The sequence below is a fragment of the Mixophyes fleayi genome, chromosome 7 (genome assembly GCF_038048845.1).
Source record: "Mixophyes fleayi isolate aMixFle1 chromosome 7, aMixFle1.hap1, whole genome shotgun sequence".
Classification (NCBI taxonomy): Eukaryota; Metazoa; Chordata; class Amphibia; order Anura; family Limnodynastidae; genus Mixophyes; species Mixophyes fleayi.
Window position 1 is genome coordinate 119,660,455 of NC_134408.1, and position 13,560 is coordinate 119,674,014.

At 36.1% G+C, this 13,560-nt stretch overlaps 1 protein-coding gene across 24 annotated transcripts in view; it reads left to right on the forward strand.

The window, feature by feature from the left end:
- The first annotated feature begins 1,016 nt into the window (after positions 1-1,016).
- The window catches only part of TTN (titin), a 252,740-nt gene continuing 240,196 nt past the window's right edge, over positions 1,017-13,560 (forward strand). For all 24 annotated transcript variants that reach the window (XM_075180515.1, XM_075180537.1, XM_075180524.1 and 21 more), the window contains exons 1-6: positions 1,017-1,226; positions 2,896-2,998; positions 11,400-11,603; positions 12,044-12,331; positions 12,667-12,752; positions 13,172-13,410. In XM_075180515.1, the coding sequence (XP_075036616.1) occupies positions 2,908-2,998; positions 11,400-11,603; positions 12,044-12,331; positions 12,667-12,752; positions 13,172-13,410 (908 nt within the window). In that variant the 5' untranslated portion in view covers positions 1,017-1,226; positions 2,896-2,907. The remainder of the gene's footprint in view (positions 1,227-2,895; positions 2,999-11,399; positions 11,604-12,043; positions 12,332-12,666; positions 12,753-13,171; positions 13,411-13,560) is intronic.

Below are 13,560 nucleotides of genomic sequence, written 5' to 3' on the forward strand. Positions count from 1 at the left end.
TATATATTATATGGACGCTACAATGTTTGCTGTAGAGCCTGTATTAGTAGTAGAATAAATGAAAGTGATTTATAAATACTAAATTTCAACACCACTTTTTAGATCAAAATGTATTTAACTATTTTGCATTTATTTATATAGACTTAAGGGAATATAATATATAGAAAAGTACGTTAGTTACTATAATTATACTTATACATTAAATATGTTCTGTATAAAATCCAAATTCAGTATTACTTTGTCTAATTCCAAAATGAAACTTGTCTAAGAAGCTGAGAGCACTTTACATGGGATTTGTAAATGTTAGCAGGTTAGATTCTAGATTTGGCAATGAGAAGAGTGAGGGGCTAATTTTATACAATATAAACTCCTTATGCTATTTAGATTCTATTACTTTAGTCACTGAGGTAATTAGTTTAGAAATTAGCAGTCCCTAAAAACAGAAGTTCCATACTTATATGAATGAAAGCATTTGGACATGATGTATACAGCATATATAGGACTAATCGCCCCCGTACCTAGTTTTATTTAAGTTGATAGACATATAACAATGTACAAGTACTGACAATTTCTTAAAAATGTACTGACAATTTCTTAAAAATGCATTACAACGTCTATAGGGGAGAGGAACTTTTCATGTGTTCCGTATCTGTAAGAACCGTCTTGCGAAATAATTTTGAATGCAACGTGTGACCAAAATGATGATGATGATTGTCATTGTCTTTAGCTCTCGTTTCTCCTCAGTGAAATAAAAAGACATAGCATGAACTAGCACAACCCCCCACCCCTGTGCACATGCTGAGTCCCCTCAGCGAAGACACATTTAAGGATGCCAAATTTAGCACCACCAGTCATGCAGACAGGTGTGACATTACATAAAATAGACCACCCTCTCCCAGCATCCCTTGCTGTAGCTGAGCACTAGGGGGCGGCCCATGAAGTGACGATGCAGGGCTGTCAGCAGATCTGGGGTATATAAGGTAAAAGCACTATCTTAGCACTTCTGAGCAGTTCGTGCATCCCCAGCCTTGCCTCGGGTGTAGGGATTGCATAGTAAAACAAAACTACACACAACCAACCCCTGTGTAGTTTTGTTTTCTAGGCACAGAGGCACCACCATTTACACACTGGGATTGTCTAACATTATTCTTTGGGATAAGGACGTCGTTTTCCAACTAAGTCTTGGGCTCCGTCCCAACCCCCTTAAGGCACTCTGAAGATATCAGGTCAGTAGTCAGTTTATTCTTCATTGTTGGGGAATTTTATATTTTGTGCCCCATAGTTATTTTTGAAAAAAATCTCTGTACATAGTTGAATATATTTATACATTAAGTACAGCCGTAATAATATAAAAAAAAATCTGTGTTATTCCGATGCAAAAATATCCTTAATATTGATATGTATATAGTTTATCTCGTATATAATATTTTATGATATAAAAATGACCTATTAAATTTATATATATGCCTAAAAAATCTAAATATTTATATGAGCTTCACATAACTTTATATAATTAAAAAAGAAAAATATGCTGTTCCACATATAACTAAATGTATTGGGTCGATTGATACCTTTAGCTTTTAAAAAAAAATATAGAAAAATAAAAGGGAAGTTTTTACGGAACTTTTTGTTCTACTTAAGTAAAGTGACGAAGGTTCTATTACTCACAGACAGGGTATTGCCAGAAATAACTCTGATAAGATGCATCAGGCATCAGCTAAACTCTGTTGACTTTTTATGGGAATCATCTGCTCCCGTATCTATAACATCCCCTGCTGGGACCACTTGTCTCCTGTCAATCACAGCTCTCCCTGCTAATTTTAGAGCATGCCCTTTTGTGATCCTTGATGACTGCACAAATACTTGATGCACCACATGATTATTACTATTTTTCTTACTGTTTTTGTTAATAAATCTTCTATCCACATATAATTTGAAACTGTTACCCAAATAAAATAACATTTTATAATGTGATTTATAGTTTTTGTTCTGCATTTTCAGCCTACAGCTTGCCTTATAAATTGAAACATTTATTTTTAATGGAAGCCAAAATGCAGCTACATACCATATAATATTGTTACTGCCCATGTAATTATATACGTGTACTGAAATAAAAATGAAATATAATTACATTTTTACACCGCTGCCTTCTCTATTTTAGGGTATTTAGTGAAATGTGTGTTAATGTGCTGTGAGGAAATAAATTATTATATTATATTATGATGTGAATGGCAAATATTCTCTATACAGTGTTGCATAATTGGTGGAGCTATGCAAAATAAATTGTGAAATGATGATTATAGGTCTTATTATAGGTCTAATTTGGGTTGTAAAATAACAGAGAAGGTTTATTGTTACAAAAAAGCATTTTATGATGCCAGAATAGTTGAAAAGTTATAATGAACTTGTCCTTATGAAGCTTCACAGTATGTGTGATTCTTAATTTTAATAAATATACTTTAGATTAAGTATTTTGGAAACTTATATTAATTTACATTTATTTACTTTAATCTTCAGTTTATTCAGATATATTATATTATTTTCATATATATTTCTTATTAATTATATCATCTTGAAGGACTTAGTGGTTTCTTACTTCAGGTTCCTCCGCTAGCTAGTCATCCCCTCTCCACCATCCTTAAGCTTATTTTTCCCTTCTACTACCGTCCCAAAAAATAAAACTTACCTTACTTTTGTTCATGTACATATACCCATAATTAGCATCTCATTAAATGGGTCCATTCTATTAGTGGAACCCTGATTCTAAGATAAAATAAAATATTTTTTTCCCCCCAAAGTATAGACAAGCGCCGTGTGTCAATTTTACATGATTTAGGTGTTGGATATGCTCTCAAATACAGGTATTTTATCTTTATAATTTTGTTTTTCTTTTAGAGTGCCTAAAACATGGCTTCGCAAGCACCGACGTTTATACAGCCGGTACAAAGTGTTGTGGCACTGGAGGGTAGTGTCGCAACCTTTGAGGCTCAGATTAGTGGTAAGGAACTTATTTATATATATATTTCAATTATAAATTAATTATAGAAAATGTTTTACTGTATTGTGGCAATCAGATCGATATACATAATTATGTTCTTTTTGAGGGCTGAAATATTTTCATTTTAAATTCCATGATCTTAACTGTTTTATCACTATTACATTAACCTTAGAGTTACAGATAATACATAAAAGAAGCAATTCTATATAAACTTAATTTGTAAACAATATTCTCATAATTCAGAGAGACACCAAATAGATTGCAACTCTCTAGGACATAGAGAACTCTGAAGGGAAAGCGATTAAATATATCTTACTGATTAATTCTTTATCTTTTCTACAAATTCTGAAATTATGTTCTGTAATTTCAGGACAACAGTTCTTACTGATATGTTTATGGTGTAAAACAATAATAATTGTAGTTTTTTTATTAGGGCATGTGTGATCATATTTTATCATTCGTTTTCCTAGTTATTATTATAATCACGTAAATGTATACATGATTGTTTTATGAAATAACTCATAATCTGTTCACTTCATCTGAATGTGGTGATGTTACAATTGGACAACTGTTATAGGATTGGGATAGGACTCTTAAAGTCCTGTTTTATAAAGTACTATATATATATATATATATATATATATATATATATATATATATATATATCAAAATCATTGCTGTAGATAAAAAGGAAACTTCCTTTTATACACAGTACCAAAGTACCAATGCTCTTGGCCTATGGCGCCATGCCTTTTATGGTATCAGGGCCTAGTCATAGTCTTATAAAGCGGCTATATTGTGCCTTCATTCTAACATACTTTAGTAGAATCAGATGTTATGGGCCATCATGAACGTCACTGACTTAACCTTTGGCTTATACATTAAAAAAATAAAAATAAATTTAACATACAGAAAATCCATAGCTTTGGTGTCTTCAGAGAATCAATACCCCTTTGTGCAGTCTCTTTCATTAGTTATTAAAAGATATACATCCAAATGAAGCTATTAATCTAACACATATTGTAACGATTTATATGTTATTAATATAGGTGTGTTTTATATATATATATATATTAAAGGATCTTTTGCTGCATTCCCTCAAAACATTGCGCAGTTTGATAAGCACTCTTTTCGATTGGCCTAAAACCGTATTTAATGGTTTTTGTTTTATCTTGGTGTAGCACAATAACATATATGGGGATATGATGTAATTCCTGTTAGTATTACAATTTACATAATTACTTAGTCTTACAATTTGCTATATATGACTTATATACCTGAGAAAGTGAATCACATAAAGTTTGAAACAAACTTTTTTTGCACAATTGAATACATTAATATTGATAAATTTCCAGAATATGTTAAAAGCACCAAAATTATGTTCAGTCAAACCAGTAGCAGTTACAAGTGAGTTTTTAGTTCCAAATATTGTTTATTGATCAGTGCTAGATACAAGTTCAAAACAAGAGAAGACCACAAGTGGAGTCTGCTTTATACAAATATGTTTCCTAGTCTTGTTTTATCTTTTATAATATTTAATTGGAATTTGAATAGGTGATCAGCTGTTGAGTTTGGGGAATCCTGTTTCACTTGTGTCCTTGTCTCTGCACTAAGTGTAGATTGTATAACTTGTTGTAGGTGAGGGAACTCGCAGACAGACTTGTACTGAATCTGGCCTATCGATTGCAATGCAAATGTTTAGTGACCTGACTTTGGCAGCACAATGAAATGATGACAAATGAAAGTTTAGTGCAAAGGATCAGATGCTATTGGAAGCGGTTGTGCAGCGCTATTTCAGGAAGGCTGATCCTCTCTAAAGCTATATGCTAGACAGCTGATTCTCTATAAAAGGGTTGGCGTGTTGATCCCCTGCCCATATCTCCCAGCTCTGTCATAGCCCCAACAAATTGTTCTGTCAATCAAAACCCTTCACTCCAGCTGTCTTTTCTAAAATAGAAACTTACTGAGACTGCAGTTCTCACATACTGACAATGGGATGTGAATGGACAAAATAAACTAACAATGTGTTAACTACTGTATCTGCTTTATTATTAGGTCAAACAAATTAAACTGTGAAGGTGTAAGAATAGGCGCAGTATTAGGAAACCAATGTGTGCAATGATGTTACATACATGTACAATGTGCTTTAGATGGATCCGAAGGTGTTATATATATTTTCTGTTATTTCGGTGTTCATATTTATTATTATACATGTATATATATTTATATTACATACAAACAATACATTATTATGTATTAGTTTTATATATACACACATATATATATATATATATATGGCCGATTTCAAGATGGCGCCCATGTTTGGTACATACAGTAAAAGATAGACCATGTCACCCATACCTTACTGGAGTATTCAGGTTTCCCAATTTCCTGTAGAGTTTTTGAAATAAAAGGGTGTACTGAGACTTTTGAATCACCCTGTATATATATATATATATATATATATATATATATTATAAATAATACATCATATATTAGCATTTCACAAACAATATGTTTCTGGTAGAGTATTGGTAGAATATTCTTTTTTCTCCTAAACTGTACTAGACAAATAATGACTAGAATATGACTGGTTGTTGGGTTACATCCCCAGTCAGCCTCCAATAAGGCAGTAATCTGTGGCCTTAGTCTGAATTACACTGTTGTTTTATCCATGTTATTTTCCAAATCACATAACTACATGGCTAAATTTGCTATAAAGCCATAATAAGTTTGTACTTTAAGGTACATTTTTTCCTTTGGGAAGGGGCCCTCTGTGCTGCCAGGGCTCCTAGCAGTAACATTGCTATAGTTACGCTCCTGTATAAAATACAAAATTGCCAACATTTTTTAATAAATCCCGCTGACACTTTGCCGCTCAGTAGGCTATGAGAAGTGAGCTGTACAATCTCAGCAGAGTGTGCACCACGCTCCTCCCCAAGGCACGGTTACTGACTGTAAATGCTCTGCTTCAATAAATATTAACTTGAAAAGGGATTAAGAAAGGTTTGGAAAAGTTGCATTAAGTATATAAAATATTAGAAATTGTATTGTGCACTTGGTCAACGTTGAAGATTAGGAACATATCCAGGCACAGACGTTTCCAGGGGCAAATCTGTAAAATAGGGCAATGGAAGTTAGGAACAGCTGGGAACCATAAGATATAGACAGGCTGCACATGGCGTATAGCTGAATTAATTACAAAGCACCCATGCAACAACTATATTTTATATGTGTCCTGTTAAAATGACAGCTATAACTGTAATCGATAGTAAGAAATGGATAATAACTTGGATTATTAGTATTATTATCACCATTTATTTATATAGCGCCACTAATTCTGCAGCACTGTACAGAGAACTCACTCACATCAGTCCCTGCCCCATTGGGGCTTACAGTTTAAATTCCCTAACACACACACACACACACACACACACACACAATTTTTTTAGCAGCCAATTAACCTACCAGTATGTTTTTGTATCAGTCCAATACCTGGCTTTCTAGTTGTTATGGAACTATAAATCCCAGCACCTGCTTCCAGCTAGGTTGCCTAACTTTGGTCTATTGCTAGGCTACAAAGAATTGTGATCTGAATTGGATGCTGTGTATAAAAGTAAACAGCTAGAAATACTATGGCACATGATGTGATCGGTTTATGTTTAAAAGACACAATTCTCTGACGTGCACAAGTGATTTCTTTTGATATCAGGCAAGGAGTTAAATTTGCTAGTCTAAAGGCTGGATCCAATATGCCTTTTTACTTGTTTCATATGATCTGTATAATGGAGCATAAATAGGTTTTAAATAGCGGGGTCACAACAAATGATACATTTACTTTCATTAGTGTAACTTATACAAAGCAGATGAAAGCTGATATGTAATTGGCTGCTGATATTATGCTGCCCGCACCTGGACAGCTCTGTCTGCTCGTCCTGAGCACAAAACAATCAGATCTGTGTTCAATGTGGCCACACACTTTGGCAGATTGCAATGATTGGCTGACCGGCTTTCCAGGCAGGTCTGACCTTGAGTGATGTGGGCCCACACAAGTGGAGATTAGGGTCAGTTTGATTAAACTGATTAAATGATCTGTCCTAATATCTGCATGTGTGTGTAGCTTTGATTAGGGCTGTGTTAATTAAAGGACAAAAAGCCCTATCTCCGTATTAAACTGTGGTTTTTGACCAGAGATAGGTCTTCGCCCTAAATGGACACGATCGGCAATAGCAATGACCCTGCTGGTGAAAAAGATTTGCTGCGACTCGCTGGAGAAAGCTGCCCCATACAGAACACAGGGAGGCCTATTTAACAAGGCTAGCACCGGTACATGTACCGCCACAATCCTTCTCCTGTTATCGCTATCTCGGAAATTCAAGGAAAAAGGTTTTATTATTTAAATAAACCATGTTTTCATTGGGTCACACAGGCACTGTTCATCCCCTCAGACTTGGCTAGTGACGCGGCGAGGTAACCCTTACCGCTCAGGGCCACTATCGCCACACTGGCGAATCTAGGGGGGCGATTTCTGCTGCACACTATGTGCAGGTCCGTTTGGCAGAGACAGGCAGAGAGTCCTACCTGGCTGCTCTGATTGTGTTTTAAACACAGAGTGACCGGGCAGTACACTCTCCCTGCCTGCCTCTGCCGAACGGACCTACACACACAGTGTGCAGCCGCAGTCAGCCTAAGCTATCAAAAAGGGGGCGGGGACTAAATTGCCACCCCCCCCCCGTAAAATAATATTCTAGATCCACCCCTGCTACCGCCATGGCTGCTGGGTATATCGTTCAGTGACCTAGGTATGATTTTAATATTGAATCATGGTGATAGGTAGTTTTGCATTGCTGCAATAAGCGGTGATAAAAAAAACAAACAGCCCATATAATAACCATATATTTGCAAATAGACCCCTTAGTATCTTTCTAGCACCATGGCCTGCAGAGTGTTCTCTAAATAGTGGCCAAAAATGACATGTTCTACTGTTTAATGTAGCTAAATACATATTTATTTCAGTAATAGATATCGCTGACATCACATCAAATCACCATGATTGATAACAATAAGGAGGATACAGTATTGTATGTTGGTTAATTTGGTTACTGTTTAGCTAATAACCTCTGGATTGGAATCTATTGTCTGTGTACCTTGATTATATTGATCAGTCATAATGGTGGTGGATGCATAAAACAAAGATAGTTAGTCTGGGTAGTAAAGCATTAACAAGAATTCCACTGTGCATTGTTCATAGTGATAATGTAAAACACCCATTTGTCCAAACAGGGACAAAAAACAGCACCAGAGTTGAAAAAATATATTTTTTTAAAAATATAAAGGTTTATTTATAAAAATGACCAACCATTAATGAGCGTTACAGAGACAAAAACTCAACGATCGTTTCAGTTAGATAAACTGACTTTCCCCTGCGGAGTTGTTACAATTTGTTTAGCACAAGCCAGTTTAAAAGTCATATTTGTTATTTGTTGTGCGCTTACATAATGTTTGCAACAATTTAAGTTCAATGGCCCTAAATTTGTCTTTAAGTGCTTCTTCACAGTAGGCTTACAGTTTTCAGTGGAGAAAGCGAGTATTCATAATAATGGAGCCTATTGACTCACCGGGGGCTAATGATAACACTATTTGCTATTTAATCAAGTATACTGTTAGCAGCAGATAATACAAGACATTGTCCAGACCTGCTTAAGTTAAAAAAATGTTGCTTTTTTTTTCTAAATGATGCTCAAACTTGTTTCACTAGGGGGCAGTGCAGCTTCAATTGGCTACATTCTATAGTGGTTTTAATATTTTTGCATGTGAATGGTAAACTCTAAGTTTGAACTCCAAACCAAATAAAGTTCGCTGTTTGAATTACAAAAATACTCTAAAGTTTAGCCATTTCAGTTTGAATAGACAGGAAAGTCTTTTAACGGCAAACTGCTGAGACGAACTTTGAATTCAAGCCACCAGCTTAACAGATATAAAATATACACCATGGTGGTTGAACCCAAAAGTTATTTTGTGACTTTCGAGATCGGTTTGACCAAAAGGTCGAGGACGTTGATTGAATTTCACTGCATCTCTACTTATCATGTAATCCTCATGTTTGTTGTGAGACTCACTGGTTGGCAGATTTCAAATCTTCATCGGTAGTTAATCCGCGCCTGCTTCTTATGGCTAAGCAGACTTTGCATCTTCTTCCATGACTCTGGTTTGGGTTGTGTTTTGTTTGAACCATTAAGGATAGGCATTTGTTCCATAGGTAGTCCTGATAGGCCTGTAATCAGCTTAGTTTAATATAGTTTCTGATTAAATACAATTTATTGCTGGGATTTGTTCTTTCATACACTTTCTATAGCTCCTCTCACATTTTGCAGTTTCATATTTGCATATGGGAACATGGTCATCACCATCTTTGGTAAGGTAAACTTTGGGCTGTTTGAGCGTTCTCAATCCAGTCAATAGGGTTTGGCCCAGACCTGGCGTCTTGTGTGTATTTTTATTATTATTATTATTTTTGTTTATTTGTAAGGAGCCACAAGGTTTCCGCAGCGCCGTACATGGTACAAACAGTAGACTATACAGGGTAAGACAGTACAGAACAATAAACACAAAGTACCAGTACTTCAGAAACTCCAGGCAGGCAGATACAGTAGAGACGGAGCGGAAGAACAGGTATGGAGACAGGAGGGAAGAGGGGCCCTGCTCATACGAGCTTACATCCTAAGGGAGTGTAAACAGAATCAGGTACATAAGGGAACCAGTGAAGCAACGGGGAGAGAGAAAGGGGGCAGGGGAGAACCAGAAGAGGTGAGAGGTTAAGTGGATGGTTGGTAGGCCTTAAGGAACAGGTGAGTTTTAAGAGCCCGCTTGAAGGAGCACAGATTGGGTGAGAGACGAATGGAGCGAGGGAGGTCGTTTCAGTGAAGGTGGGCAGCACGGGTGAAGTCTTGGATTCTAGAGTGGGAAGAGGTGATCAGAGTGGAGGAGAGGCGGCGATCATTGGCTGAGCGCAGGGAGCGTACATTCCCCTAGTAAGCTTCCATGACTGGTAGTTCTAGTCTGTGAGATTAAGTTGCTATCAACAGCTATTTTCCTTAAGTTTGTGACCTTGACTGTTGCAATAGGCCCATAACCTGTTAGAAGGAGATAATTCAGAGCATTTTCTATGTGTTGAAGTTAAAGACCTCATTTTTATTAAGGTTTCTTTACACTGCAGTAACATACATCACGCCAAGTTTCTAGTTCACTGTATTATATGTATTTTGTTACTGCATATCAACATAACAAAATTACAAATGCAATTTTGATGTGAGTGATAAATCCTGATGTTTGATTTGGCACATGTGTATAGTCAGAGGGCAACAGGGAAAAATTGTGCCCCTCTCAATCTATTTGGACTTTGCACTGAATGACAAGATCTGGCCATACACGTTTGTTGCCATATTGGAAGAAGATCACACAACAGTGTGTGTGGGGGCAGCTATAGAATAGCATTGTGGTTTTAATCATAGAGCCTGTTAAAGAAAGCTGAAGTATAGCTTAACACATTTCCCCTAATTAAGAAATCCACTTGGGTCATTGCATGATATATAGGTGTTGCTGGCGCAAACTAATTTCAATCTTCTCTATCCAAGGGCCTGATTCATTAAGGAAAGTTAAGTAAAAAAAAATGAGTAAGTAGTCTCATGGACAAAACCATGTACAATGCAAGGGGTGCAAATTAGTTTTCTATTTTGCACATAAGTTAAATACTGACTGTTTTTTCATGTAGCACACAAATATCAACTTTAAATTTCAGTGTACAAATAAGCAATCAAGTATTTGTGTGCTGCATGAAAAAACAGTCAGTATTTAACTTATGTGCAAAATAGAAAACTAATTTGCACCCCATGCATTGTACATGGTTTTGTCCAGGAGACTACTTACTCAATTTTTTTTACTTAACTTTCCTTAATGAATCAGGCCCCAAGTCACATAAACCTAAGGCAGATAGTGTAGTGTATATTTGCAAGCCATGCCCTGAGGATTTCTTTGCTCCAACTGTAATTTTAAGTAACGCTATTGGTTAGGTCAATGAAATGACTTCACTGTGTGTATGGTCAGAGATGTCCATAGAATATTGGGACTACTTTCATAGGATATTTAGGGGAAAGACAGAGCAACCATCTCATTTTATGAATACTGTACAATCTATACTGTATATGATATAACACCATTTACTAAATACATTCCAAAAATATACTTTCAAATTTACTGTGTGCATTATAAACTCATAATACTTTAGGGAACAATATAATTTACTGAGTGCAAAAAAAAAAAAAAATTGTACTGAATTTTTGCAATTCCAGATTATACTCAGAGTTTTCGTTTTTCTTTTTCTTGTTCTGTATTTGTTTAACAGGTTTTCCAGTTCCGGAGGTGAGCTGGTTCAGAGATGGTCAGGTTCTTTCTGCTGCAACCCTGCCTGGCGTGCAGATCTCGTTTAGCGATGGCCGCGCTAAACTTGTGATCCCTGCCGCCACAGCAGCACACAGTGGAAGATACTCTCTCAAAGCCGCCAATGGAGCAGGACAAGCTACTAGTACCGCTGAGCTACTTGTTACCGGTATGAATGTGTTGTTGAAACTAAAATAATTCAAGTGTACGCTTTGCCTCCATGCTAAACAAATATTCAAGAGCTTATCAAGTCACTAGGGACCAGTGACATTACTGATTCCTAGTGAATCCATAGGCTGCATTCACAAATACATATTGTTTAATTTGTCTTTATAAAGCAGCTGGTTTAACAGTTTACCCAGCAAAGTAAAACTATTGTGAGATGACAATGAAATTGCTTTTACTCATGTGTAAAAAGTGATGTAACAGAAATATTTTATACAAAATGTCACAACTATATCGATATGTCCTCTAGTTTTTTTAGCCTCATATATAGCAGGATGTCTATATTTACAGAAATAGGTTTCTAGTGCAATTTAATTTAATCTAATGCAATGTAATAAAAGTTGGCATTTTTAATCTGGGATTTTTGTGCTTCATTTTCTGCAGCTGAAACAGCACCCCCAAATTTTACACAACGACTACAAACTATGACAGTAAGACAAAGCAGTCAAGTTCGACTTGACGTAAGAGTGAGTGGAATCCCTACACCTGTGGTGAAGTTCTACAGAGAGGGAGCTGAAATTCACAGCTCCCAAGATTTTCAGATCATTCAAGATGGAGACCTCTACAGTTTAATTATTGCAGAAGCTTACCCAGAAGATTCCGGAACCTATTCCGTAAATGCAACTAATAATGTCGGACGTGCTACTTCAACAGCTGAACTCACAGTTCAAGGTATTTCATGCGGTTTAGACAAACTTTAGATATGTAAGTCAGTCAGATATATCATCAATATATTGTAACTTAACTATCCAGTGTAAAAGAGCATGTATTAATCAAAACATAGTTTTCTTATTTGTTATGGCATCTATTTATTAGTGTATAGCATCTAATCATTTATTGGTCATGACTTTTTGTATACATTTAGGTTACCGCTAAGCTTCTTTATCATGCAAAACTATTAGGAGGAAAAACAATTTTTCCCACTGTCATAAATATTTGTTTATTTGGCGAACACATATATTTTATTAGTATACTTACATTGATTTCATCTCTAATTTCCAAATTAGCTGAAGAAGAAATACCTGCCAAAAAGACGAAAACAATTGTATCGACTGCTCAGATTTCCCAATCAAGACAAGCACGTTTCGAAAAGGTAATTTTCTATAATAGTTTAGCTTGTTTTTGCCAATTTACAAATATAAGAGGCCTCAAAATGTCCCTCCTTTATCAGGAACTCTTCCCACGCTACTGCCCAATACGCCAGCACAGAGGGCGCTATATGAAGCTCCGCCTACTCCAGCCTTGACCTCTTGGCGGAGTGCATTGTATAGCTACACACAGTTCACATCACTGTCACTTATTAAGATCTGTTAAAAATGTTAACAAAACAGTTAATTTTTATTTACATTTTAAACACTTGTCCTTTTTTGTTGGAGCATGTGAATCATATTATTTATGATTAAATAAAATATTCCACATTGTGTCATCTGTCAATGTTCCTTTGTTTCCGGTTAAAGGACTACAATTATCGTTGCACATGTACATAATTCACCCAATGCCCCTCTTTTGCAGAGAGTAGAGGCTCATTTTGATGCGCGATCCAGTACCACAGTTGAAATGACTATCGAAGGAATTGCAGGAGTGCAGTTGCCACATAAAACTCCTCCCAGAATTCCTCCAAAGCCTTCCTCCAAGTCTCCAACGCCCCCAGTGGCCAAGATTCAAATAGCCAGACAGCAATCTCCGTCACCTGTGCGGCATTCTCCTTCTCCTGTCAGACCAGTGAAAGCACCGGTACCGTCACCTGTCAGGTAATCGTCTTTGTGCTCACTGATACAATGTTTAAACAGCTTTTCTGAAGCACAAAGGTTTATCTGTTTGCAGTGAGCAGTTTCATAGTTGAAAAAACTTGAAGAGCTCAGACTTCTTCTTTTCTCATTAATAATTGGGGGTTACAAATG